The 25,224-nt window shown below is 59.4% G+C and overlaps 2 protein-coding genes across 3 annotated transcripts; one reads left to right on the top strand and one right to left on the bottom strand.

Annotated features, from left to right (window-relative positions):
• Positions 1-15: 15 nt before the first annotated feature.
• CLCN7 (chloride voltage-gated channel 7) lies at positions 16-21,663 on the top strand. Of its 2 annotated transcripts, XM_056337480.1 has the most exons (25): positions 16-211; positions 8,059-8,130; positions 9,358-9,429; positions 9,659-9,724; positions 10,351-10,483; positions 10,823-10,932; positions 11,666-11,746; positions 12,178-12,240; positions 12,778-12,861; positions 13,028-13,121; positions 13,558-13,622; positions 14,108-14,224; positions 14,560-14,614; positions 15,120-15,180; positions 15,912-16,050; positions 16,327-16,420; positions 17,772-17,941; positions 18,285-18,336; positions 18,656-18,783; positions 18,960-19,045; positions 19,336-19,468; positions 19,576-19,635; positions 19,998-20,174; positions 20,272-20,352; positions 20,473-21,663. In XM_056337480.1, the coding sequence occupies exons 1-25, from the start codon at positions 80-82 to the stop codon at positions 20,557-20,559; spliced, it is 2,412 nt and encodes an 803-aa protein (XP_056193455.1). In that variant the 5' UTR covers positions 16-79; the 3' UTR covers positions 20,560-21,663. The 2 variants fall into 2 exon arrangements, with proteins under 2 accessions (XP_056193455.1, XP_056193456.1); XM_056337481.1 differs by lacking the exons at positions 16-211; positions 8,059-8,130; positions 9,358-9,429; positions 9,659-9,724 and adding an exon at positions 9,732-9,860.
• Positions 21,664-22,378: 715 nt separating this feature from the next.
• On the bottom strand, positions 22,379-24,733 carry PERCC1 (proline and glutamate rich with coiled coil 1). Its single transcript, XM_056336684.1, has 2 exons — positions 24,624-24,733; positions 22,379-23,248 (listed from the first exon to the last, which is right to left on the bottom strand). Exons 1-2 carry the CDS (start codon positions 24,647-24,649, stop codon positions 22,516-22,518), a joined length of 759 nt encoding a protein of 252 aa, XP_056192659.1. The 5' UTR covers positions 24,650-24,733; the 3' UTR covers positions 22,379-22,515.
• Positions 24,734-25,224: the final 491 nt, after the last annotated feature.

Raw genomic sequence — 25,224 nt, 5'->3', positions numbered from 1 at the left:
GCGCTCACGTGAGGGCGCGGCACGCGGTCACATGACCGGCCGGTGAGGCAGGGCCGGGCAGGCTGCGCCGCCGCCCCGCATGGCCAACGTCGCCAAGAAGGTGTCCTGGTCCGGCCGCGACCGCGACGACGACGACGAGGACGGGCGTGCGGACGAGACCACCCCGCTGCTCAACGGTACCGGCCCTGGGCTGGCGGCCGGTGGCCGGCAGGTGGGTACCAGCACCGGGGGGGAGGGTGGTCTGCCCCGGCCTCCCTGCGTCGGGGCCCGGGGCCGTGTCCGCGTCCCCCTCTGCTGTAGCGTTGAACCGGGCTCATTGCCCCGGGGCTGGGTGAGGGCTGCCGGTAGGGAGCTGCGGGGTGTCGGGGCTCTGCTCCCTGAGCAGCCCCCCAGGGGGTCGGCCGGGGAAAGCAGAACCTGGAGACCACCCCGTTGCTCAACGGTACCAGCCCCGGGGCGGCGGCTGGCGGGTGAGTACCGGCACCGCGGGAGGGTCCCCGGCCTCCCTGTGCTGAGAGGCTGCCGGAGGGGGGCCCGGGGCCGGGGCTCAGGGCCGTGTCCACGTTCCCCTCTGCTGTAGCGTTGAACCGGGCTCATTGCCCCGGGGCTGGGCGAGGGCTGCCGGTAGGGAGCTGCGGGGTGTCGGGGCTCTGCTCCCTGAGCAGCCCCCGGGGGAGGTCAGGGTCCCTCTGGGCTCCCCCAGGCTGGGGAAAACAGAACGTGGCAGGGTCCAGACGGGAGCAGCTTTCCAGCAGAGGAAAACAGTGGGTGGGAAGAAGCCAGGAGGGAGCCACGGCCATGCCGTGGGGCCCTGGGGTCACTCAGGGAAAAACTGAGTGTGGGGACTGACTCGCTGCCCACTCTGCTGAGTGCTGGGGCAGTCCTGCCATGGCCAGCTGCCAGCACAGGGTGCCAGTGCCCTGCCAGAACCCTGCGGCAGCTCTGCGGGGCCAGCTACTGCCCACTGCCCTGCTGTGGGTGCAGCCGAGCCCCAGCCAGTGGGACTCTGTGCTGGTAGGTGCAGGGTGCTGCTCTGCTGCAGCTGCCCTCTTCATTTCTATGAAAAATCTCATTCTGTGAGAGAGCCCGTTGCCTGGCATGCTGCTGCAGCCCAAACCAATGCGTCAAGCTCAAACACAAAGAGCACCCAACGCTGGTGCGGTGGTGGATGTTACGCGGTACATATGGAGCTGCGCTGCCAAAAAGCAAGTCCAGGGTGGGCCATGTTACAAACACGGGGAGGCCAATTCTTTCTTGCAAATTATTTTTGGGTAATTAACTGAAGAGAAATTTCTCTCCGGTGTACCTGGCTCAGGCAGTCTGCCCAGCAGTCTTGCCCGCACATGTGTGGTTAGCTGAAGCACCGCATGGCTCTGGCTGAGGCACTTGGTGCCTGTTACAGAGCGAAGCTGCAGCAGGGTGGGCTGGGTGGGATGTCAGGCTGGATCCATGGGGTGTTTCTGTGCCAGTACCAGGTGGGATAGGGGCTGTCTCTGGGTGATGTCTTTGAATTTCTTGTGAAGAGTTTGCTGGGAGACCTGAGTTTAGACAGGGAGGAGCAGTGCCAGCTTTTGGCAGCTGTTAGCAGGGACATCTCACCGAGCATGATTCTGTGCTGCTCTGCTCTTGGGCAAGTCAGAGCAACAGGCTAATTAGAAGGAAAGACAGGGTTCGTTAGGCTGGAAGCATATAGCATTGCACTGTGGCAGTGGGGTATGGCGCCTAGAAGGAGTCACCTGCACCACTGCAGCTGTTCTGGTGTAAAAAAAATAAATAATAAAATCTTCCTAGTCAGTCTAATGGGACCCTGTGTGTTTACAGCACGGGTTGTCTTTATAGACCACGTGGTGAATTCTGCAGGTCTGCAGGGTGTTAAAATAGGGATTAACCAGATCTCGTGGCTGTGAGTCAGTTAGGAAAAGCTTTTCCTGGTGGCTTGGAAGAAATTCCTGAGCCCCCCTACAGCCCGGGCAGTGGTGGTGGATATCCAGCCCTGCCAATCTGATTTATTGTCACCATGTCCCTTTACAGCGTGGACAGCTCGGGTCCCAGCTGGTGGCATAGGCACTATGTGGCATTTTCCTTAGCAAAGGAGGAGAGCAGGTACCTTGCCAGAGCTCCGAACCCGTGGCTGCCCAGACCACACATGCCTCTGGCAGTGGCACTGACCTGGCAGTGGCAGCTGGGTTGCCACTGTAGCGCTGGGGTTGCCTTTCGGCATAGGGCAGCTGCCTCTCTCCTTTGGAAGGTCCTTTGACCTAGATGCTGTGTAGTCATGCAGGTTGAAGCAGGAAGGCAGGACAGCTTGGGCAGAGAGAGACTGGAGCTGCTTAGCTCACAGGAGACTTAAACCTGGGCTGTCCCCAGTGGAGCTTCTTCCCGTTCTTGTGTGCTTGTTCAATGGAAATGAAAGCAGTCTTAAAGTGACAAAACGAAACAGGTCTCTAGTTCCCTATCTGACTGCGGTTGAATACTTGTGGGTGGGAGGTGAGGAGGGGCTGGCTAAACATGCCTGTGACCACAGAGGGGATGCTACAGGGCTGTGCCTGAGGTCCCCTCTGGTTTTGGGGCCAGCTGAGTGCTGCTTTAGAGCTGTCTGAGTCTTCATCTTCTCACTGAGACTTTCTAGTGCCTCAAGTATATTAAGAAGCAAGACGTTGCCTGTATGCCTGATCATTGTGCCTACTGTGGGTTGCCCCTTTCCCACTTTCTTGAGCCGTGCATGTTGGTTCTTGGGCTGAGAAGTGGGTGGATGATTTTAGTAAGAGCAGCCAATTTCCATCATTAGGCATTTTTCAAAAAACAGTTCTTCGCTACCCGTTGAAGATATGCTTGGTGTTTGTGCTAAAATGCCTTGACTCTGGACTTGGCATAATGCTCCTGCTCCAGAGGGTGCCTGGAATAGGAGATGTGGGCAGGGGGCCACCAAAATGTGGACCAGGCTGCTGCTGCTGGGCGGCTCATCCTTCTCTGTGTTTGTTCTGCCTCTCTGGAGTTACTGGTCTTGTTTTCAAGTAATGGGGTGTGAAGTGCAGCCCGTGCGACCCGATGGTGATGCCAGAGGGCTGCCGTGTTTGCTGCAATCGGAAAACCTTGGCGGGGGGGAGGGAGAAAAAGAAGTCTTCTGTGTGAGCCCTGATTCCTGGTGGGTGGGCTGCACGTTGCACATCCCCTGCGTGCTAGCAGAGAGGCTGCCTGTCCCTGCCTGCCTGCTGCTGGAGCCTGGAGCTGGCCTCCCTGAAAAGCCACTGCCCTTGAGCGGTGTCAGGAGCTTCCCCAAGCAGAGGGGTTTTGCAAGTCCAGTCCCTTCTGCTGGGTGCTCGCGCTGTTGGGGACTGTGGCGATGCTTTAACCTCACACTGCTCCTCTGCAGAGGGGACAAGGTACCTGGAGAAAGGCAGGTGGGTCAGGGAAACAATAGCATCTCCCAGCCTTGCGCCGGTGAGGGACAAGGAGCAGCTGTGCCCTGGAGTGTCAGAGGGAGGCTGGAAGCAAAATCACAGCTGAGTGGTGACACCATGGGGAGAGTCTGGATGTTTTCTCCCCGCTTATGGGCCTGGAGGTGAGGAGCCTTGTTCTCTCCTGCCATGGTGTTTTGGGGATGGTGGCTGTGTTGGTTGGAAGCCCATCGCAGCTGTGGTTGTGTGGTGGAGGAAGGGGATTTCAAAAGCCCTGCAGTTCCTCTTCCCCCACATGCTGCCATAGCCAGTGACAGGGCTGCCATAGCTGGTGAGCCACCCAGTGACACAGCCTCGAGCCATCCTTCCCACCCAAGCAGGTACCGGGGGCTCCTTGGCAGAGCACACTGGAGCCAAGGGAACCCTGAGGGCTGGAAATCCTCTTCCTTCCCCCCCCCCTTGCTGCTTCTGCAGTATTGCTGTGGGCTTCTGATGTGGTCTGCACCGCACATTGTCTCAGTGATAACAAAGCCACGTGCTTCCAGTTTGTTAATGAGCAACAGAACAGTGATAAGGGGCGGTGTATGGGGGGGGGGGGGGGGCTGTCTTCATGCCAGACCACAGGGGGTGGGTGATGTGCCGCAGGGAGCTGCCTCATCCCTGTGGAAGTGGACTGTGGAGCAGAGTCAGATGTTCCCTATTTTCAGCTCTTCAGGGCGATGTTTGGGAGGCACTGCTGGGTCACTGTGCACACAGCCTGGGTTGGTTCTGCAGCGTTTTGGCCTCAGTGGAAGTTATTCTGCTATTCACAAACAGGGACTGCTCTTTGACTGCTGTGCTTGGACCTGAAATACTGCTGTGGCATCACATACAGCAGGGTGGCTTCTTGTCACGCTGGCTAAACGGGGGTGCTGGCAGCAGTGCTGCTGTCTGCCACCCCAACCTGTGATGCTCCGGGCTGATGCTGGTATCTACATTCAGCTGCCACTGCCCGACCTCGGAGATGATCCTTCTGGGGCATGAGTAGAGGATGGCAGTTGAGGTCTTTTGCCAGATTTTTTTCTTGTTGAGATTGATCCTGAATTTGCTCTTGCCCATCTCAGAGCAGTGCTGGAGTAGGTGGCAGCGTGATGACGGGGAAAAGAGCCTCAGGAGGTCTCTAGCCCAGCTCCTACTAAGAATGGATCCCTCAGACCAAGTCACTCGGGGCCACATCCAGTGGAGATTTAGGTATCTCCAAGGACAAAGGCTCTGCGCCCTCTCTGGCCCCAGGTTCAGTGTGTCACCACCCTCGGGGTGAACATTCGTCTCTGACGTCTAAGCAGATTTTCCCTTGTTGCAGCTTTTCCATTGCTTCTTGTCCCATCAATGTTTGAGGAAAGTCTGACTCCATCTTCTCTGCAGCCTCTTGTTAGGTGTCCAGAGATGGCCAGAAGATCTTCCTGAGAAGCACCAGCTTCTCCTCGTATGTCTTGCCACATGCTCCGGCTCCTGACTGTCTTACTGGACTCACTCCTGCATCTCCATGCCTTTCTTGTCCCAGGGAGCCCAAACTGGACACCAGGTCCCAGGTGTGCTATCTCAGGTGCTATGCAGAGGCATGGGATCCCTTCCCTGGACCTCCTGGCTGTGGTCTTGCACCACCCAGGAGGTGGTCAACCACCTCCACTGCAGGTTTGTGCCACCTCTTCAACTTATTCACCAACATGCTGCAAGGCTTTTTTCAGCAAAACTTCTTTCTAGCCACTGGGGCGCGTCCATCCCTGGTGCAGGGCTTTGTGTTTGCCTCTGCTCATCTTCAGGGGCTTCCCTGCAGCCTGGTGGGCTCCTTCTGAGGAGCAGCCCTGCCTGTCAGTGTACCAGCTGCCCCACTGGCAAAGAAGTTAAGCAGTTTTGGTCCAGACCAAGGCTCCAGACAGCTCTTTGCAGAGCTCAAAATGGGTAAGGAATTGGCTTTGCCACCCAAACAGGGTGAGTGCTGAGGGCTGGGTGCCATCATTGTTCATGTACCGCTGTCGGAGGCAGGCTCAGCTGGCCCACGAGCCTCTCCTGGGACAGGAGGGCTGTTAACCCGCCTGCATCCTCTGGCTTTTGGCAACAGTGCATGTTGTTATGTGGAGATAATTGTACCGGGGTCACACCGACATCATACGTACCCGGGATCAGCAGCTGCCTTGGCCTGAGTTTGAAAAGCATCCAAAGGAGGGTGGTGCTGTCTGTGTGCTCAGTGAATCTGAGCCGTGCACAAATAACCTTCTGTCTTGGCTGCTGGCTGCCTGAATATGCCCTGTCTCTCTTATAAAAATTGAGTGCTGATGGAAGTAACTTTTTTCTGTCCTCCCAGCATGTGATTCCTGTGCCAGGTGGTTTGGGAGCCAACTCTGCTCACAGAACGGCTTGGCCTGCCTGGATGCCAGAGGGACACCAGGATTTAGTGGGTAGGGGCTGCATATGAAAATCACACTCCTTGTCTAACAAAGTTCAGCTTCAGGTTCAACTGCAGCTCCTTTCCCTCCATCTGTGCTTTGGCCCTGCTGCTGCCTGACCCGCTGGGAGCAGAGCTGCTCTGCCCTAGCTGCTTGCTCCATAGGGAGGAGTGTCACCAGTTCAGCCATGTTTAATATTTCGGCAAACTCCCATGGCTAGCAGAAGGAGAATTTCCCTGAAGGGCTGGTTGTGCCTGAAGGTCTGAGCCCAGGCGTGAGCAGGGGATGTTGCATGAGTGGCTGTTTCCATCTCATTGCCTCGATCTTGCCCTAGATGTGTGGCATCTGATGGGAGCCTTAAATCTTTGTCCTCTCTGAAGCCAGTGGAGATGGGTTCTCTTGCAAGGTCTCAGCTTTGTCCCTCCCAGGGTTTCAGGGCAAGGACTGTGTCCTTCCCCCCACCCCAAGGTGGCAGGGGCCCGGCTGGGACCTCCGCCTGCCACCAGCAGGGCTGGGCACCTGTGGGCACTGGAACAGGCAGTTCCTGCCTCCAGCTTGTGACTGTGGAATTTCCCATCTGTGTACCCACAGGGAAGTGACAGCGTTGGGTGTCCCTGGCTCATAGGTGCCCATGGTGGTCTGCTCTGACTGCTGGGAAAGGGCTCTGCCTGGATCCTTTCCATGGAGATAGTGGAGCCATCATGGACCAGAACCAAAGCCCAGACTGGTCTTGCCAAACCAGTGTTCGAAAACGGCTGCATGGAGCGCTCTGTGCTCAGCCCCTGCTGCGGGCTCAGGCTGCTGGGGACAAACAGGCGCCGAGGAGGGATAGAGGCAAAGCCCGGCTGCAGGTCAGGGAGTAAATGGGAACGTGGAGCAGACAGAGAAATCGGAAAAATAGGTCAGGCTGCAAGCACAAAGGGATATTCTTTGTCTGCAGTGACGTGTGTGGCTCCTGGCTGCCCTGGCCTGCTTGTTCCAGACGGGATCGGTGGAGATTAAAGGAGCAGGGTCTTGATCTGGGATCTGCCAGCTTGTGAGCAGAGAGGGACTGACACGCCAGGGCCCTGCTGCTGCTCACCATCCCTCTTTTATTCTCCAGTCCTTTATCCTGGCATCTGGGGAGGGGTGAGGCTGTGGAGCAGAAGATCTTAATGTTGAGAAATGGTATTTGGGCTGTGCTTGGAGACAATGCTGCTTGCACCCTTGTACATCTCTTGTGTTTCACAACAGTGGAGAGGTGACGGCAGCTTGCCTGCTTCTGCCCAGTCCCCTCGCGGCACTGCCCAGCTGGCAGCTGGCTCGGCTGCAGACCAAACCCTTGCCTGCATTGGCCAGGAGATGGGAGATGCCCCAAATAACCCAAAGACTCCCACATTACACAATCACACTGCCAGTAACAAGCCTGAGCGGTCACCAGTGAAAGGAGAACCTGCTCCCCGGAGGGAGACACAAGTGCTCCTTCCCGGCATCGTGCTGGGGCTGGCTCAGAAGCCAGCATCCCCAAGGCTGCATGGGAGCATCATGCCCCGCTTCCTTTTGTGTGCACTGGCTGGCAGCCAGCCCACCATCGCTCTGGTCCTGGCTGCTCGGAGGGGGACAAACACACCTATGTGCTCAGCTCCCTGGCTGGGAGCTGCTCCCAGGGAGCCGGTGGCAAAGCCAAACGTGCCCTCTGCCATCCCTTACTGCTGGCTGGGTGCACAAGCTGAGGGATGGCGCTCGTGCCTCTTGGTGTCCTTGTGACTGTGGAGATGGCACTTTGTGTTGCGGGTTTGGTCCCTCCCCAGCTCTGGGGAAACATCAATGTGCTGTTGGGCACAGGTTTGCTGGCTGCACGGCTGCTGTGTGGGGGTACCACGCTCGTTGGCCGGAGGCTGTTGGTGACTCTCCCAGCTCTCAGGGCTGCCAGCTGCCAGTCCCGGATGAGCTGCTGCTGGTTGGCCCCTTCCCTGGGTGAGCCGGCTCTGCCAGCTAAGAGGTTGGAGCAGCTTGGCTGAGCCATGGGCAGGCTGCTGCTGCCTCGTGTTCCCTCTGAGGTGGCAGGTCCCACCTCCTCAGCGTGTCCTCCATGAGCAGTCCTCTGTGGGTGCTGTGCTTCAGGGGGCTGTGGCAGTGGGCAGGCAGAGCGCGACGAGGAGGGCAGAGGACAAGCACCTGTGTGCCTGCCTCTTCTTTCTACCAAGGCTTGCAGCATGTTCAGAAGTTGACCCCATTTTCCCTTCTCTCCTCAGCTCACTTCTTCCTCCTTCCTGCGCATCGGGCAGCTGAGCAATGTGGACCTCAATGAGGATGTCCATGAGCTGGTGAGTGGCACAGGAGGGAGCCCACTGTTACCAAGACCCCTTCCCTTCTTCCACTAACAGCATTAACGGCTGCATTTGTTCCCCCCCTTCACATCCCACTTATCCTATGAGGGCTCCAGTGCTTCCTCCTGGGCTGGGTGACCTTCATGGTGTGGGCAGCTGCCTGCTGCTCTGCCTTGACCCTTGCTGCTTCCCCTTAGCCGCCATGTGTTGAGGTCCCCTGCGCCTTCCTGGGCAGCAGCACCAGCCTGCCAGCACAGGGACCTTCCTCCCACGGGAGCAAATGCAGAAGTGCATGGGGTGGGATTTCTTCCTTGTTGCCACGAAGGCTTAAAGCTGTTTCTCTTGCCCGCTGCCCAGCTCAGCGTGAAGGCAGGGGAGGGGACATGCAGTGTGACAGCAGCTGAGGGGGACACGTCTCAGCTCTGGGGACAGGGCTAGGGGCAGAGGAGGCATCTTGCAAAAACTCTCAGGCTTCAAGCTATTCCCTGCCTCCCCCCATGCACACCTGAAAAGCTTTTGTTGCCCAGGTGCTCCTGCCGCAGCTCAAGAGCTGTAGGAAGAGCAAACGAGAAGACTTTTGCTAAATGTTTCTTGTGGAATTCTTGAATGGGAAGGGACATGCCTTAATCCAGTGCCTTGGAGGACAGGCTGGGTCTGCTTTGGCCATAGCTGTAACATGGGGCTGGAGAAGGGTGCAGGGTGCCGCTGTTCCCTCCAGCATCCTCAGTAAATGCCCTAATTCGGAGCTGGGAACAGCTTGCATGGTCAAAGGCATTTGGGAAATAGAAGTTGGTTTCTGCCCAAAAACACAGGCTTGCTTGAAATAGCTCCTTGCTTTCAGCCAGAGGAATTTCCTGCTGAGGTGAAAGGTTGCCCTCCACCGGGGCACGGAGCCACTTGGAGGCAGCGCTGGATCAACATGGCAGCGTGCTGCCCTGCTGGGTGAACCCTGCACCTGCCTGTGGGGAAACATCCTGCCCTGGGCTGTAGAGGTGGTGGGTGGGAGTGCACACCTGACAGCCTGCTCCAGCTGCCTTAAATCCCATACATCCACCAGCTGGTGGAAAAATCATCCCAGATCTCAGCCTGCCAGGCAGCTTGCACTCTGCAGTCCTCCCTGCCTCTCCTGAGCATAAAAAGCTAGTGTTAAACCAGCAGTTACGTGGTAGAGGGGAGGGCTGGAGTCGGACCTGGCTGTCCTAACCTGTGCGTCATGTCCCACAGGAGACAGAGCTTCCTCGGCAGCATCCCAATGAGATCCCCCACAATGAGAAGCTCCTGTCACTCAAGTATGAGGTAAGTGCCCATCTCCCTCCCAACTCAGCTCTGTTCTCTGGGATGCAGTGGGTGAGGGTTTGTGGCTGCCCAGCTAGGGAGGTTTCAGCAGGGAAGGAGTGGGGTCGAGGGGGGAAAATGACACAGGGGTGTGGAAGGGCAGGGGTGAGGGTCTGAGGGCAGCCCTCTCCAGCACGACCATCTCTTCACCTGTACTAGATGGTAACAGCATCTCCCTTTCCTGAACTAGAGCTTGGACTATGACAACAGTGAAAACCAGCTGTTCCTGGAGGAGGAGAGGAGGATAAACCACACAGTGAGTCTTGCTGTGACCCAGCTACCTTCTGTCCCTGCAGCTGGGATGGCCCAGGGAAGCTTCCCTCCCTGCCCAGCTGCTTGGGGGGCTTCTCCATGCCAGAGGAGGTTGTGTTCAAGTCAGTGCTTGAGCCAGGGTGAGTTTACGGGCACTGATCAGCTTGTGATGAGCCATAAAACCTCAGGAGCAAGGACCCAGCACAGGGTGGTTCAGACAGGAGCTGGCCTGGGTGCGAGTTGGCATTGCTGGGCAGCACGGAGCAGGTCCCTAAGCAGAGGGACTTCTGGCGCCATGTGAAGCACCTGCCCTGGGGGCTTTGGGAGTCAGTGGCACAGCAAGAAGCTCAACAGGAGGGGTCTGATGGCGGCAGGCAAGCTGGAAAAGCACGTCTACTGTTAGGGATCCCACAGGGGGGCAGGGGCAGTGGTTGAAATAAGTAAATTGTAGCCAGGCTTTGCCATCTAGGCTCAGCCAGCATCATTTTTCCCTGAGCAGCTCTCCTTGGAGCTGCCCAGGTATAGGGCTACATTGGGGAAGGTGACCAGGTGGGTTGGAGTCCCCTTGATGCTGGCGGGGGCTGAGCTGGGCTGGGTGGCAGCAGGGTCTGATGGCTGTCGGTCCCCCAGGCTTTCCGGACGGTGGAGATCAAGCGTTGGGTTATCTGTGCCATGATCGGCATCTTCACCGGCCTCATCGCCTGCTTCATTGACATTGTGGTAGAGAACCTGGCTGGGCTGAAGTACCGGGTGGTGAAGGGCAGTATCCTCCCATGGAGCCATGGCCGCTGGCTGGCCAGGAGCTGTGGGATCTCTGCTCCTGGCAGTCACAAGAGGGGTGCTGGGGGAGAGGGCAGGGCTTCCTTGCCTGAGTTTGGCAGCATGGACCCTGCTGCCCGAAGTGCTGCCAAGCTCCTGGCTGCTCTGTGGGGCTGAGCTGGGGCTGGGTGCTGCCATCATGGAGGTGGATCCTTGCAGCAGCTGTGACTGCCCTAACTGTGCAGGATCTACTGCAGCCCAAGAAGCATTTTAGCAGCACCTTATCGTGGTGGGAGGGATGGTACCCAGCTGATACTGGCCTTTCCTTGAGCTGCTTCCCCAGACATTGACAAATTCACAGAGAAAGGGGGCCTGTCTTTCTCCCTGTTACTCTGGGCTACCCTGAACGCCAGCGTGGTGATGGTGGGCTCCGTGATTGTTGCTTTCATAGAGGTAAGAGTTTGGAACTGGTCTGGCTTGGGGTATCCCTGTGCCTCCTGCCCTGGCTCTTTATGTGGGGGAAGCAGGATCACGTCTCCAGAAGACGTGCACATCTGTGTAACAGCAAATGTATTTCTGCCACATTGGCTCTTGGTAGCCCCAGTTCCTCAGCATTGGCTCCAGCTCTGCTGTTGAGGTTCTCCAGGGCCATCAGACTGACAGGATGTGCTGCCCTTTGCTGGCAGCCTGGGGCAGAGGGTGTGCTTCAGCCTTGGGTGCTCTCACAAGCCTTGGCCCTGGCTTGGTATCTCCATGTTGGGTGTTCAGGAGCATCAGCGGAGCGCGGGCTGGTGGGGTGCCTTGGGGCCATGCTCAGGAGGACAGGTCAGAGACTGGGCCGCCCTGAGTCAGCAGTGTCTTCCTTGTGGCTTTGCTTTTGCTTTCCCTGGCCACCAAGCGTGAGCCTTCTGCAGCGCTGGGCCTCTTGCCATGGCATGGTGGTGGGAACAGCCTAATGGTCCCCAAGAACCCAGCCAGCTCCTTCGCCTTGGCACATTTGCCCTTAGGGGCAGCGGGGTACCTCCTTCAAGCCCTCCTCCAGAGCCTGTAGATGGGCTTTGACCTCACCTCTCAGCCTCTCTGAGGCTGTGCGTGGTGTGCCCTGTGCTGAGAGACGGGGGTAAGGTGGCTGGTGTGGCCCCATCCTGTACGTGGCAGCCACTCACGCTCTTCCTGCTCCCCACAGCCCGTCGCAGCTGGCAGTGGCATTCCCCAGATCAAATGCTATCTCAACGGTGTGAAGATCCCACACGTTGTCCGCCTCAAGGTAGGAGGGGGGAGGCGGTGGGATGTGTGTGTTCTGCCTGCGATGGGGCTCCCTCCGCCTGGCCTGGGCACGTTGTGTCCTTGCCTGCGCTGTGGCAGAGGAGCTGGCATGAGCTCCCGGCCACCCCGCTGTGCTGTCCCCGCTGGTGCCGGCGGGTTAAATCCCCTGCCCTGGGATCCGCAGCGGGCACTGGGAGAGCAGCTTTGGGCAGTTCTTTTCTCTGAAAAGAAGGTTGGCCAACCCCATTGCCACAATGGGGGGCTGAGAATCACAAGCTCCCCAGGGTCACGGTCATGAACAAGTGGTTTGGGGTCAGTGACTTAACCTAAACCACCTGTTTGTGACACATGTGGTCCATGTCCCCCAGGGCTGCCACAGTCATGTTCCTCATGCCTCCCACATGATGTGCTGTGCTTGTCTCTGTTTTGCAGACCCTGGTGATCAAAGTCTGCGGGGTCATCCTCTCGGTGGTCGGCGGCCTGGCTGTTGGGAAGGTGATGTGCACAAGGGCTCTCTGACACGCTGCTGGCATACGTACTGCACCCCTCGCCGGCCATGCACTGGGGGCCCTGTGGTGGCTTCCTTCCCACTTGTATTCGCTGGCCTGCTGGCCAAGGTGACTGGTGTGGCCAGGCTTGGGGAGCCCCCGGGACACACAGTACCACCGAGCCAGGCTGTGCATGGCTCAGCTGGGGGCAGGAGAGCAGCAGCCTACATCCGTCGGTGGTTGTCCCGGCAAATGTTAGATAGGGGACCTGGGTGCCCCATTGGGACCTTTCTGATTTGCTAGGATTGAAGGAAGGGAATCCCTAATCTCCTCAGCTGGCGGAAGTGCTGGTGGGAACAGGCCATGGGAGACACTTGCTAGAATGAGGATTTAAGGGGGGAAAATGGCAAGGTCTGTGTTTCCCAGAGGGAAATCCTCCTGGCCAGCTTCTTCAGGGCTGTGACCTGGTGAGCAGCATTCAACCATCCCTGACCGTCCCTGGGGTTCTTCCCTCTCTGATCTGACTCTGCTCTCCTGTCTGTAGGAAGGACCTATGATTCACTCTGGAGCAGTGATTGCTGCTGGGATCTCCCAGGGAAGATCCACGTCTTTAAAGCGAGACTTCAAGGTTGGTGCTGAGGGCCAATGGTTGTACTGCAGATGCCCCTCCTGTGCCCAAACCGGGCTGCTCCTCGGGGTCACACTGGTGGCTTGGGCTTGTGTATGGAAACCATGTCTCCCTTAAACTCATGCCTGTGGCCAGCCCTAAACCTGCCTTCATTTTGGTGTTTCAGATCTTCGAGTACTTCCGCAGAGACACAGAAAAGAGGGATTTTGTCTCGGCTGGAGCTGCTGCTGGTGTCTCGGCTGCATTTGGTGCCCCTGTGGGTACGTGTCCTGGCTCTCTGATGCTGAGCAGTGCCTGCATGTGGATCTTGTCAGGAGGTTGCTCCCACCTGCATGGAGGCAGCTGCCAGGATCTGCCCTAGGGCACTGCAGGAGCCCTCCCACAAAGCGCTCAGCCCCCGCTCCAAGCTATCCTGCCGCGCCATGCAGGTTTTGGGAAGAAAGGAGAGGGATCATCTGTGATCATCATGATCTCTGATCCCAAATGTTGCCTCCCTGGGATGGAGGAGGGCAGTGAAGGGCTTTTCTGTGATCGGTACGTCACTGATGGCTTGATGGCCTTGCTGGTCCCTTTGCTGGAGCCTGCGAGGTGTGGGGCACTTGGGCTGGGATTACTTTGGGTGCCTCGGCTGCTGCTGTGAGCCAAGGGTCTGTGGCACGTGCCCCATGTGAAGGTGTTTGTGTCTTGCATTTGCAGGAGGTGTCCTCTTCAGCTTGGAGGAAGGGGCTTCCTTCTGGAACCAGTTCCTTACGTGGAGAATTGTAAGTACTGGAAAGCAGGAGCAGTAAATGGAGGACTGCCAGCTCTGGTGTGAGGCATTGCCTTTTCCCAGTGCCCCGCAGCCCCAGGCCTCCTGCCACCCCTGCCTCAGCTGGGCAGCCATGTGTAACATCCCAGGGAACAGTGCCCCAGCTCCTCCTTTGTGCCCTGGCCCTTGGGGCCTGAATTTGAACGTGGCTGAGCTCCATCTTGCTGCCAGCTCCTTTCTAAGGGAGCTGCCTGGGGCTGTGCCTTGGGGCAACAGAGAGGCAAATGGAGGAGCGAGCCCCTGGTCAGTGTAGGCTGCTCAAGATGCTGCCACAGGGAACGTGGCCTTTTGTCCCCGCCACATCGTGGGTAGGTACCAAGCCCTACGCAAGGGCCTCAGTGCCAGGGGCACATGGTTTGGGGTAGTGCGGGGGGGCATGTGGTGAGGGAGCAGGGCTGGAGGCATCTGGCAGTGACTCTGGGCTGCATCTCTTTCTAGTTCTTTGCCTCCATGATCTCCACGTTCACTCTGAACTCTGTCCTGAGTGTTTACCATGGCAATGCTTGGGATCTCTCCAGCCCTGGGCTCATCAACTTTGGCAGGTTCGATAATGAGGTACGGCGCAGATATTGCCTGTGTAGGGCTCTGCTGGGGGGGTTAGAAGCAGCCCACGGCAGCCTGGGGCCGCTTAGACATCACCAAGGGGCTGAGGCAGGCTCTGCCCTAGCAGGCAGTGGGGTCTGGCCAGACCCCAGCTCCACCAAGCCCAGCAGAAGGCTTTTCTGCAGCCAATGCTGGGTCTGGGGGCTGCGGGGTATCCAGGGGAGACTTTGGGGCAGCTCTGGGAGCTGCTTGCTGGCACAGGCTTGTGCTGTCCCAGCAGACAGTGACAGGCTGTGGGGCTGCAGATGGGCCAGGAGATCTGAAACCTATTTCTTGCTTGTTTGCAGAAAATGGGATACACCATCCAGGAAATTCCTATCTTCATCTTTATGGGAGTGGTTGGTAAGAAAGTGCTGCTCTTTCAATTTGATTAGTCTGAATAATTTCCTCTGTTCTCTGTCTGGGTCTAAAAAGCTTTGGGATCCAGTTTCCTAAGGAGAATGGGAAATCCATTAAGCTCTGGATCAGAGGCTGCTTGTAGGGTTTACATGGGGGTGAGAGCAGGATCCTAGCCCAGCCCTTACCGCTGTAGCAGAAACGAGCCCCTTTAATCCATGTACCGCCAAGTCCTTAAGTGGGGTCAGTGCATCGCAGTCGTGGGCAGCCCCTTGCTTTCAAATGAGCTGCCTTTGTCCCATGGAGTTGGCCCATCCCACTGCTCGTGCTGGGTTCCTCTTGGTGTCGGGTCCTGGCTGTCTCTGCAGAGACAGCATCCATGTGTCACAGGGCTGTTGGTCACACTTGGGTTGTTGATGTCTCCCTGAGTTTCACAGGTTCCTTGTGTCCTAGGCAGCTGTAGGAGAGCCTGGGACCTGTGTGCTGAGCTTTTCCTCTTTTGCATTCTCAGGTGGGATCCTTGGGGCCCTGTTCAATGCCCTCAACTACTGGTTAACGATGTTCCGAATCAGGTAAGAGCTCATGGGTAGTTAAGGTGATTGGCATGGGTTGGTTGGCACCTTCTGTGCTCCCTTGAAGCAGTGTTCCCAGCCAGAGCAGGGCCGTAATCTTGCACTTAATGTGAGCAACCGCAGCCCCTGGAAGCTGGGAGGCTGTGCCTCTCCCTGCCTGTGGTCGAGGCTGTGACCTGCAGCATCCCACCATTGCTCTCGCCCTGCCAAATAGTTCCCTTGAATGACTTGAGAGCCCAAAGAGGTGCAAACACTGCGCAGATCTGACTGTTCTGTGCTTCTGTGAGTAATGAGAGAATGGATCCAAGCCCAGTCTGGCACAGTCAATACTTGTCACCAGCTTTTCAAATGCCAGGACCAGCCTCGTGGCCTCAGGGAGGGGTGACTTGTGGCCATAGAGCACTGAGTGGTCTGCAGCAGCTTCCAGGCCATCACTCCAATAGGGCTTTTCACAGGCCACAGCTTTCAGGGCTTGCACTGTCCCCCCCTGGCAGATCATGCCAGCCTTTCCATGGGAGCTGTACCCAACTCCGTGCAGGGGAGGCAGGGCACAGCTGGAGCTGCTGGCCTCCCAGCCCACCTTTGCCAGCCCAGGACAGCCTGGTGGGGTCTGGGTGGGGAGCAGAGGCAGCCAGCCTGTCTGTCTGCCCAAAGTGATGTGGCAAGCCAGGCTGTGGGTGATCCTGCCCATGCCCCTGGGTGCCACCCTCGCTCCTCTGCTCCCTTCGCAGGTACATCCACCGGCCCTGCCTCCAGGTGGTCGAGGCCATGCTGGTGGCAGCAGTGACGGCGACTGTGGGGTTTGTCATGATTTACTGCTCGAGAGACTGTCAGCCCATTCAGGGGAGCACGGTGGCATATCCTCTGCAGGTAGGAGATGCTGGAGAACAGCCCCCCGGCATGGAGGGCACCCCGAGCCTGGGCGGAGGCTGGTGGATGAGCAGGGAGATGAGACCGTGCTGGGTTTTGTGGCACTGGACCTCGCAGTCAGTGCCCTCACTGCAGGCAGAGCTGGCAACCCTGGCGTGGTGCCGCTGTGCTTGCCGCCCAGAGCCGCTGCCTCGCCAGCACATATCCCCCCCAGCCTGGCACCCTTCCTCACTGCGGGCAGCCCACATCTGCCACTTCTCTTTTCTTCACCCTCAGCTTTTCTGCGCTGATGGAGAGTACAACTCCATGGCCACTGCCTTCTTCAACACACCTGAGAAGAGCGTCGTGAACCTCTTCCATGACCCTCCAGGTCCGTGTGCCTGGCAAGTAGGTCCTTGAACATGAGCAGAGTGGGGCTGGGCTCGCACGAGGTGGCTGACCTGTTCCCTGGCCACTTGGGGGACAAGACAGGGGATGACCGGTATGGCCCCATGAGGGCATGATGGGATCCAGCAAAGTACTGTACCTGCTCCTTTCCTGCTGTGGTGGTGGAAGGAGGAGGAATGGGTGCTGTGCCTCATGGCAGCTAGGAGCTCAGCCAAAGGGCTGTGGTCTTGGGAGCCTGTGGACAAGGACGTGGTTTTGTTTATGCACATTTGCAAGCTGTCACTTCTGAGTTGTGTGGGAGCAGGTCTGACCCTCGCTGGCTCTCTGAAGTCTGTCTTGGCAATATCCCTGGCTGTTTTCTTAATTAGCAGGGCCTCTTGCCCCAGAATGACTTTACCTTCTGGGCAGGTTGAGGAAGTGGATCTTGGGGTTTGGATTTGCTTGAGAAGTGCAATTTGGCTCCCACTTCCCTTGGACCTGGAGTAATGATGGCGTGCCCTCTGCCTGCTGCTCCGAGTTTGGTGCACAGCTGCACGTGGGCAGGGAGCAGACAGCTCCAAATCTCTAGACCCTCAGCACAGAGTACAGCTTGGCCAGCTGAAGCCAAGTGATGACTGTCCTGTGTCTCAGGGCTGCTCTCTGCGATGCTGGGGCCCTCCCTGGCTCAGGGCTTTGGTCCATTGACCTCCCTGTGAAGGAGAGCTTGCAAAGTCCTTGTTTAAACTAGACTGAGTTGCTCAACTATCTTAAAATAGCAGCAGGCTGAGTCCTGAAGACAGCAGGGTCTGGCTCTGATGGCACAGCTTTCGTCATGGGATGGATTGGGACCAGCCAGAGCAGCCGTGGGAGCTGTGGGACAGGAGGGGGTCTGCAGGACCTGCTCTACTGAGCTGATCCCAAAGCTGGCGGTAGGCCCCCTGCCAGCTCACCAGCACCTCTGTCCTCCTGACCTTGTCCTCCAGCACTGGTGGTCCCTCAGGGCTTTGAATCCCGTCAGGCTGCCTTGCAGGAGGCTGGGAACCACGGGGCTGGAAGGGGCTGGGTCACTGTGGGTCATGAGATGGAGGAAAGGCGTGTGCTGGACTTGGTGGGACGGGAGGGCTTGGGATGGCACTGGGTGGCTGGCAGGGCCCTTGAGGGGGCAGAAACAACTTAAAGAGCTGGTTTGAAAGGCTTGTGCTGCCAGGGCAGCAAGTGGACCCGATGAGAGGGGCTTTTACTGCTGGGAGTGTGTTGTGGGGCTGCTGCTGTCTGCTCTGCCATGGCCACAGCCTGTCGCACTGCCCTTTGGGCTGCGGGACTGGCAGTGACTCTCCATTCTCTCTCCACCTCAGGTTCCTACAATCCCATGACACTGGGTATGTTCACACTGATGTATTTCTTCCTGGCCTGCTGGACCTACGGCCTCACGGTGTCTGCAGGGGTTTTCATCCCCTCCCTGCTGATCGGCGCTGCCTGGGGGAGGCTCTTTGGCATCTCCCTGTCCTACCTGACCAAAGGCTCGGTGCGTCCTTGGTGGGAAGGGGTGCTGGGTGGTGGGAGTGGTGGCACCCAGCCCTCCTCCCTCACTGCTGGGCAGGTGGGATGTGCAGGCGGCATGCATGGAGGTGGCTAAGAGCTTGGTACAGAAGTCTGGAGTGGGTTGGGCTCCTTATGTGATGTATTCCTGAGCTGGGTCTGGCCTTTTCAAATTCCCGACGGAGCCCTGCCAGCAGCTGGGCTGTGCAGGCAGCCTCAGGTGCTCCTTCCGCTTTGGAGGGGGGTTTGGGGGGCCAGGGCGCTGCTCGCTGTCACTGGATGCCTTGCAGCCAGCAGCTGACTCGGCTCCTTCTCTCTCCTCTGCTCAGATCTGGGCTGACCCCGGGAAGTATGCCCTGATGGGAGCTGCTGCACAGCTGGGTGAGTTCCCCACAGCACAGTCTTGGCCACCTTCTGATCGTATCGGGGTGGAGTTGGCATGGGAAAAAGCAGTCCCTGCTTCCCTGCGCAGCTTCTTCCCCAGCTGAAGCCCAGCCTAGCTGTTGGTTTCTGAATGACCCTGCCAAGCACAGGCAGCGCTGGGGCACTAGTCGGGGCTGGACTTGTCCAAGGCTCCCCTGCCTGTGTGGTTGGTCCTGTATCGCTGTGCAGAGACTTGGGCCTCAGGTGTTCTGCTGTCCCCTCATCCTGCGTTTCCCTGCCCTCCTAAACCCCCAAACCCCTTGGGTGTCTCTCGCAGGTGGAATAGTGCGGATGACGCTGAGTCTCACGGTCATCATGATGGAGGCAACAGGCAATGTCACCTATGGCTTCCCCATCATGCTGGTGCTAATGACGGCAAAGATTGTGGGAGACTACTTCGTGGAGGTGAGGGCTGGTGTGCTCACCAGGACAGAGCAAGAGGCTGTGGGTCAGGGTTGGTGGTGTCGGGGAGCCGTGGGGGGGCCAGGACAAGCGTGTGCTTCCTCAGAGGTGAGCTGATGCTTGGCTGTACCCCTCAGCATGTCACTAGGTGGCTTCTGATGGCTCTGCTCTCGTTGCAGGGGCTCTATGACATGCACATCCAGCTGCAGAGCGTGCCCTTCCTGCACTGGGAGGCCCCGGTGACATCCCACTCCCTCACGGCCAGGTAAGTGGGCTGTGGGACACTCCTAGGGCAGCAGGTTTTGGACCCTGCTGTTGGCCTGAGCTGGAAATGGAGGTGGTGACACACTTCAGTCCCAGGAGCGTGCTGTCCCCTGGTGCAACCAGCTCAGCTCCTTCCCTGGCAGGGAGCGTGGCCTGCAGTGCATGCCCTCCCCATGTCCCTGGCAGGTTCTGGGGACAGAGGAGACATCAGGGCTGTGGAGGTGTGTGTGTTGTGGGGGATGTTTGGGACATGTTGCCATGGAGCTGTCTCACACTGAGCCTTCCCTGCAGGGAGGTCATGAGCACTCCTGTCACCTGCCTGCGGAGGATCGAGCGAGTGGGCACGGTTGTGGACATCCTCAGTGACACCTCCTCCAACCACAATGGCTTCCCAGTGGTGGAGAGCAACCCTGATGCCACCCAGGTGGGCCAGGCACTGCTTGCAGGACGATGCAGCTGGGGGTTGGCCCCACAAGGGGTGGCTGTAGTGTGGGACCCTTGCCCCATCTCATGCCTGGTGCTCTGTTGCAGGTGGCAGGACTGCGGGGTTTGATCCTACGTTCCCAGCTCATCGTCCTGCTGAAGCACAAGGTGGGTGATGCTGCATGGAGGCTCTTTGAGCCATGTCTGAGCCCTGGTGCCCCTGTCCTACTGCTGCCTCAGGCCCCTTGCTGCCTGCCTTGCTCAGGAGGGGCTGGCAGGGGGTCCCTGTCATCACGCTCTGCTCACCCAAGGAGATGGTGGGGGCTGCTGTGCTGTGTTAGGGTTACCCCAGCATCATCCTGCACCCCACTGGGCTCACAAACCCCGAATGGGAAACAGGCTATTCTTCTGCAGATAGTGCATCTCCCCTGTGCTCCTACCCTCTTTCCCTCCCTGTCCCTGTGCATTGCCCTAACCCTGGTGCATGTTGGTGCTGTGGGACAGACCCCAATGGTCTCTTTCCTCCCAAGGTTTTTGTAGAAAGAGCCAACCTTAGCCTGGTGCAGCGACGGCTGAAACTGAAGGATTTTCGGGATGCCTACCCACGCTTCCCCCCCATCCAATCCATCCACGTCTCCCAGGATGAGCGCGAGTGCATGATTGACCTCAGCGAGTTCATGAACCCCTCGCCCTACACCGTGCCTCAGGTAATGGTCGGGGACCCCTCTGCACCCCGGCATCCCGGGGGTCATGGATAGGCAGTGGGTTCCAGCAGGGGTGACACGGCCCCGTTCTGCCTTGCAGGAGGCGTCTCTGCCACGAGTGTTCAAACTCTTCCGAGCCCTGGGACTGCGGCACTTGGTGGTCGTGGACAATCGCAACGAGGTGAGTTTCTGCTTGCTGTGTGTGGGCAGGCTGGGACCCTGGGGGCGAGGGGGGGCACGTGCCCTTGTACCTGGGCTCTGCATACCAGTGTGGGGCTGTGCCCTGTCCCCTTCCCGGCAGGTGGTGGGCATGGTCACCCGCAAGGACCTCGCTAGGTACCGGCTGGGAAAGGAAGGCCTGGAGGAGCTCTCACTGGCACAGACGTGACGTGGGGCAGTGCTGCCCAGCAGAGATGCACCCCAGCTCCTCTGAGCTGGGGACTGCCTTTTGCGGGAGGCAGGGAGAGGACTGGGCCAGCCCGTGCAGGCATCGTGGTGCCTGGAGCACCGGCATGGCCGTGCTGCCCTGGCTCTCCTGCCCATTGCTGCCTTCCCACGTTTACTGCCTCCTCTTCTCACCCCTTCCTCTGCTTCCCCGAGGGATCAAAACGCACCCTTGGCTCCGTTAGCTCCTGGCATGGGCTCTCCCTGAGGGCTGGGTGAAGGCTGGAGTGTGCCAGGGGAGCAGAAGTGCCCTGCTGAGCTGGGCACAGTCCTCTGCCATGGCACATGGCCTCCATTGCCTCATCCACCCAGCCTGGGCTGTCCAGGACCTAGCCCTGTCCTGGCCCCTGCTGCAGGGCCTGTGGGGGGAGCAGAGGGGATGTGGTGGGGCTCCCCCCTGCTCCCAGGGTTCCAGTCCCCTGCCCTGTGCTACTGCCTGGGGCAGACGCTTGAGTCTCTGGTCTTTGTCCCTTCAGCTGGAGGAGGGGGCCATGCCCTGCTCGGCTGTGCAATAAACGGGCTCCAGTGGTTCAGCAGCTGCCGCCTCTTGCTCTTTCTTGTTTCCCTCATCCACTCTGACCCCAACCTGGTGGTGGGGAGACACCCATGAGGGTTCAGGGCAAGGATGGGGCCGGGGGAGAGCTGCCTGCTTCTGGGGCACTGTTGGTCCTGCAGCCTGTGCCCATGGCGTGTGCCCCTCTGCTCCTCCTGCCCTCCTCCCACCATTGCTGCTGCCTCTCCCCTCTGCCCGTGCTGGGGTCCAGAGTCACCCTGAGTGTGTTTCTGCACTTGCTACAGCTTGTTCTAGCCTTTTCCAGCAGCCTGCGCCCCTGTCAGGTGCTCTAAAACCCACCTCCAGGCCTGGGTCTGGCCAGGGGGGAGGAGCAGAGCCTACACTCCCCTGGGTGATGAGGAGAGCTCCAGCCCTGGCACCTCAGCTTCCCATCTCCCACCACCCCTCTCCTCCCTCGGGCAGGGGCAACCTGGTTCCTGGAGGGGCTTTTGACTGTGGGGTTCTGTGCTGAAATAAAGCCTGTTTGTACTTTTATTGTGATGCTGCCCGTCTCTTGCTTCTCTTCTTCCCTGGGTGCTACGGCCCAGGCTTGGCACCATGTTTGCCGGTGTCCCTCTGGGGCTGATCCTCGTTCCCTGCTGCTGGTGCCAGGAAGGCACAGACTAGGGGGCTGCATGGAGGGAGGCCAGCCCCTGCCTTCGTCAGCCCCCTGGCAGGGCTGGAGCGCTCAAGGCAGGGGGTGGCTGCCCCTGACTGGGTGCTTTTCCCTTTCAAGGCCAACAAAGAGCCACCACAAAGCAGTGAATGCCTTGGCTGGGCCCTGGTAACAGCCAAGTGGGGGCCATGGGGAAGGGCCGGCTGCCTTCCCGGCACCATACGGTGGCCCTGCTCTCCCCTGTGGGTCTGCTTCCCCTGCACCACCATGGGGCAAGGGAGCTGTGGGCTACCACAGGTCCCCAAGGCAGGGACAGGTCCCCACTGGGTGCTGGCAGCCGGGTGCTTTACAAGGCCCCGTGTCACCCTTTGCCCTGGCGCGGCTGAGATAAGAGGGTGGGATCCACCAACTTGGGCCGCAGAGTAAACACGGGCTGCTGGCTCCTGCCAGCACCGAGCTCCCTCCTCTTCCTGCTGCTGGGGCAGGCGCCCCCCCCCCGAGAGCCATGCTGAGTAGTAGCCCTTTGTCACTGGCAGTGGGGACGCTGTGGTGGCCGGTGGCAAAGGACACCGCGTGCGCTGGTGCCTGGCAGGAGTCATTTATTCACTCATTCCATTGCCGGCTCTGACCCGGCAGCTCTAGGTGCCCTGGCAATGGCACCAGGGCCACCAGGCTTATCATTAACTGGGTGGCACGTGGCAGGGCCAGGGGCCCCCGGGCCCATGGTGGGGTCACAGCCCAGTGAAGGGCTCGGCCTCTAGCCCTGGCTGGCCCGGCTCGGGCGGCAGCTCCTGTCTGGCATCTGGCAGCTCTGGCCCTGGCTCCACTGTCCAGTTGGCCAGGAGGTCGCTGAAGTCGGGGGTGCCGGCATGGAGGAGGCTGGTGGGGCTGGGGCCTGGCTCCCTCCAGAAGGAGGGCGGCAGCTTCCTCCGGTGCATGGGGGTGATGTGGCCATATTTCTTCTCCAGCCGCTGCGTCTTGCCGCCGGCTGCCCGGGCGGGCAGGCACCTGTGCATGCCATACTCAAAGAGCTCAGCCAGTGGCCCCAGCCTGTGCATGGCCCCAGGGCTGCCCCGTGGTGCCGTGGCCTCCTGCTGGGCCTCAACATTCCGGGGCGAGCCACAGTCCTCTGGCATGCTGCGGCTGCTGGTGGCCTCGTCCCGGCCCTGCCGCCCGAAGTACCGCTGGATGTCACAGCTAATGAGCTCCGAAAATTTGAGGAGCCGCAGAGTAGTCTCAGCAGCGCTGGGGATGGCCAGCTCTGGCCTCATGCTCTCCTCCGCCACCTCTTCTTCCTCCTCCTCTTCCTCCTCCTCCTCGGAGAGGTCGGGGAAGTCAGGCTCAGGGCGTGCGGGCAGCAGCAGGCCGTGCGGGAAGGGTGAGGGCAGCCGCAGCTCAGCCAGGGGCTGGATGACACCTGCCGCCATGTCAGCACGCAGGGGCACCCCGGGGCCTGGACTCACCCTGCGGGCAGGGACAGGGAGTGAGGATGGCAGGCACCCCAGCACCCTCCCCATGCCACCGCCCCGCAGTGGCACTTGGCCCTGAGGTGGCAGGGGAACCATGTCGTGCCGCACAGTGGCAAGGTTGGGGCTGCCAGTCAGTGGGGATGTCCACCGTAAGCCATAGGACATGGGGCAGTGGCAATGTTCCCCCTGAGCCATGGGACATGGGGCAGTATGGACATCCCCAGTGAGTCCTGGGACACTGGGCAACAAAGACATTCACACCAAGACATGGGACACGGGACAGCAGGGATGTGTACCCACCTAGTCCCGGTACATGGGCTAGCAGGGATGTCCCCACTGAGTCCTGGGACATGGGACAGCAGGGACGTCCCCACTGAGTCATGGGACATGAGGCAGCAGGGATGTCTGCCCGAATCCATGGGATGTGGGTCAATGGGAACATCCCCAAGTCAAGGTGTGTGGGGCAGCAGAGATGTCCTCACTGATCTGTGGGACATGGGGCAGCAGGGGTGTCCCCACCAAGTCATGGGATGCAGGGCAGTGGGGATGCCCCCCTAAGCTATGAGCCATGGGGCAGCGGAGATGTCCCGCAGAGCTGTGGGGCAGCGAGATGTGCCCCTTCACCCTGGGGCTGTGTGTGGAGGTGAATGGGACACAGCACCCACCCTGGGCTCAGCACCCTGCCACCCTGGGATTAGCTGTCCCTGCCGCCCTGCGCTCAGCACTCTGCCACCCTGTGCTCAGCACCCTGCCGCCCTGGGCTGAGCATCTAGGATGCTGAGCCCTGTGCTCTGCCCACACAATGGCCCCACAGTTTTCGCTGTGACAGGGTGAACCCAGCCACCTCCCTGCACAGCCCTGGGGGGCTCCAGCCATGGCAGGGTCTCGCTGAACTGGATGAAGCCCATCTGTAGTGAGCGCTACCTGTGCCCTGGGGTCCCCAGCTCCCAGCCCTGCCTTGCTGCAGGGCATCCCTGGCCACATGCCTGGAACTGCCATTGCCCCAGCCCCGGCCCTGAAAGAGTCTTGGGGCAGGGGACAAACCCTGGGGGACAGGCCCTGCTCCTGCCATGCCAAGCACCGTGCTGGACCATGTATCCTGCCTGAGACAGCATCATTGCCATCTCTGGGGTCACCGTGCGTCCCTCTTTGTGCCATCCCCACCACGGGACCCCTGGTCCTGCCTCCGTGCTACCCCAGGGCAGGCGGTGGGGGGCTCAGCCTCCCGAGGCACCACACACCTCTGGGCTGTGGGGAGAGGGGAGCAGGACCGCCCCGGTGACACAGCCAGCCTTCCCCACTGCCACCCTCAGCCAGAGAAATGCCCCGGTGCAGGAGGGCATCGCCCGGGGCCGCGGCTCGGCACTCACCTTGGCGCTGCCGCCCAGCCATGCATAGGCTCCCGTGCTGCTCCCCCTTCCTGTCCCTCCACCTGGGCCTGAAGTATTTATAGCGGAGCAGCGAGCTGACGGCTGGCAAATATTTGGTAGCTGTATTGTAATAGTAGACTTGGTAAACAGAGCTGGGGTTTGCTTTAGCACCCAGCAACGGGAGAGCGGCGCGGGGAGGGACGCAGGGACGGAAGGCAGGGCTCACCTTAATGGTTCACTAGCCAGGGGATTTTCAAGTGTTGTTCCTGTAAATTCACCTATTAAATCGGCAGCCCCAGCTGCCAAACTGCCCGCACACTTGTGCCGAGGGCTCTTATCTCCCTGCTGATTGGAGGTGAAATGAAGCTTTGTCAAATAGGCGTAAAATTAAATTTCATGCTATTTTGACTCCTGGAGTAGGGATCTTCTGAAGAACATACTGCGTATTGAGCGATGCCTCTGCAAACAGGTGCTGCCGCTGTGGCTGCAGCAGGCAAAGCCTCTCTGTGGGGTCCCCCCAGGTGCTGTGCAGCTCCTGTGAGGGTCTGGATCCCCCATCTCCAGCCTTGTGCCTCCCTGAGGTACATGCGGGGCTCCCCGA

This window comes from Falco biarmicus, chromosome 4 (assembly GCF_023638135.1).
Source record: "Falco biarmicus isolate bFalBia1 chromosome 4, bFalBia1.pri, whole genome shotgun sequence".
In the NCBI taxonomy this organism is placed as follows: Eukaryota; Metazoa; Chordata; class Aves; order Falconiformes; family Falconidae; genus Falco; species Falco biarmicus.
Note: the sequence above shows the minus strand (reverse complement) of the source record. Positions and strands in the feature narration are given on the sequence as shown.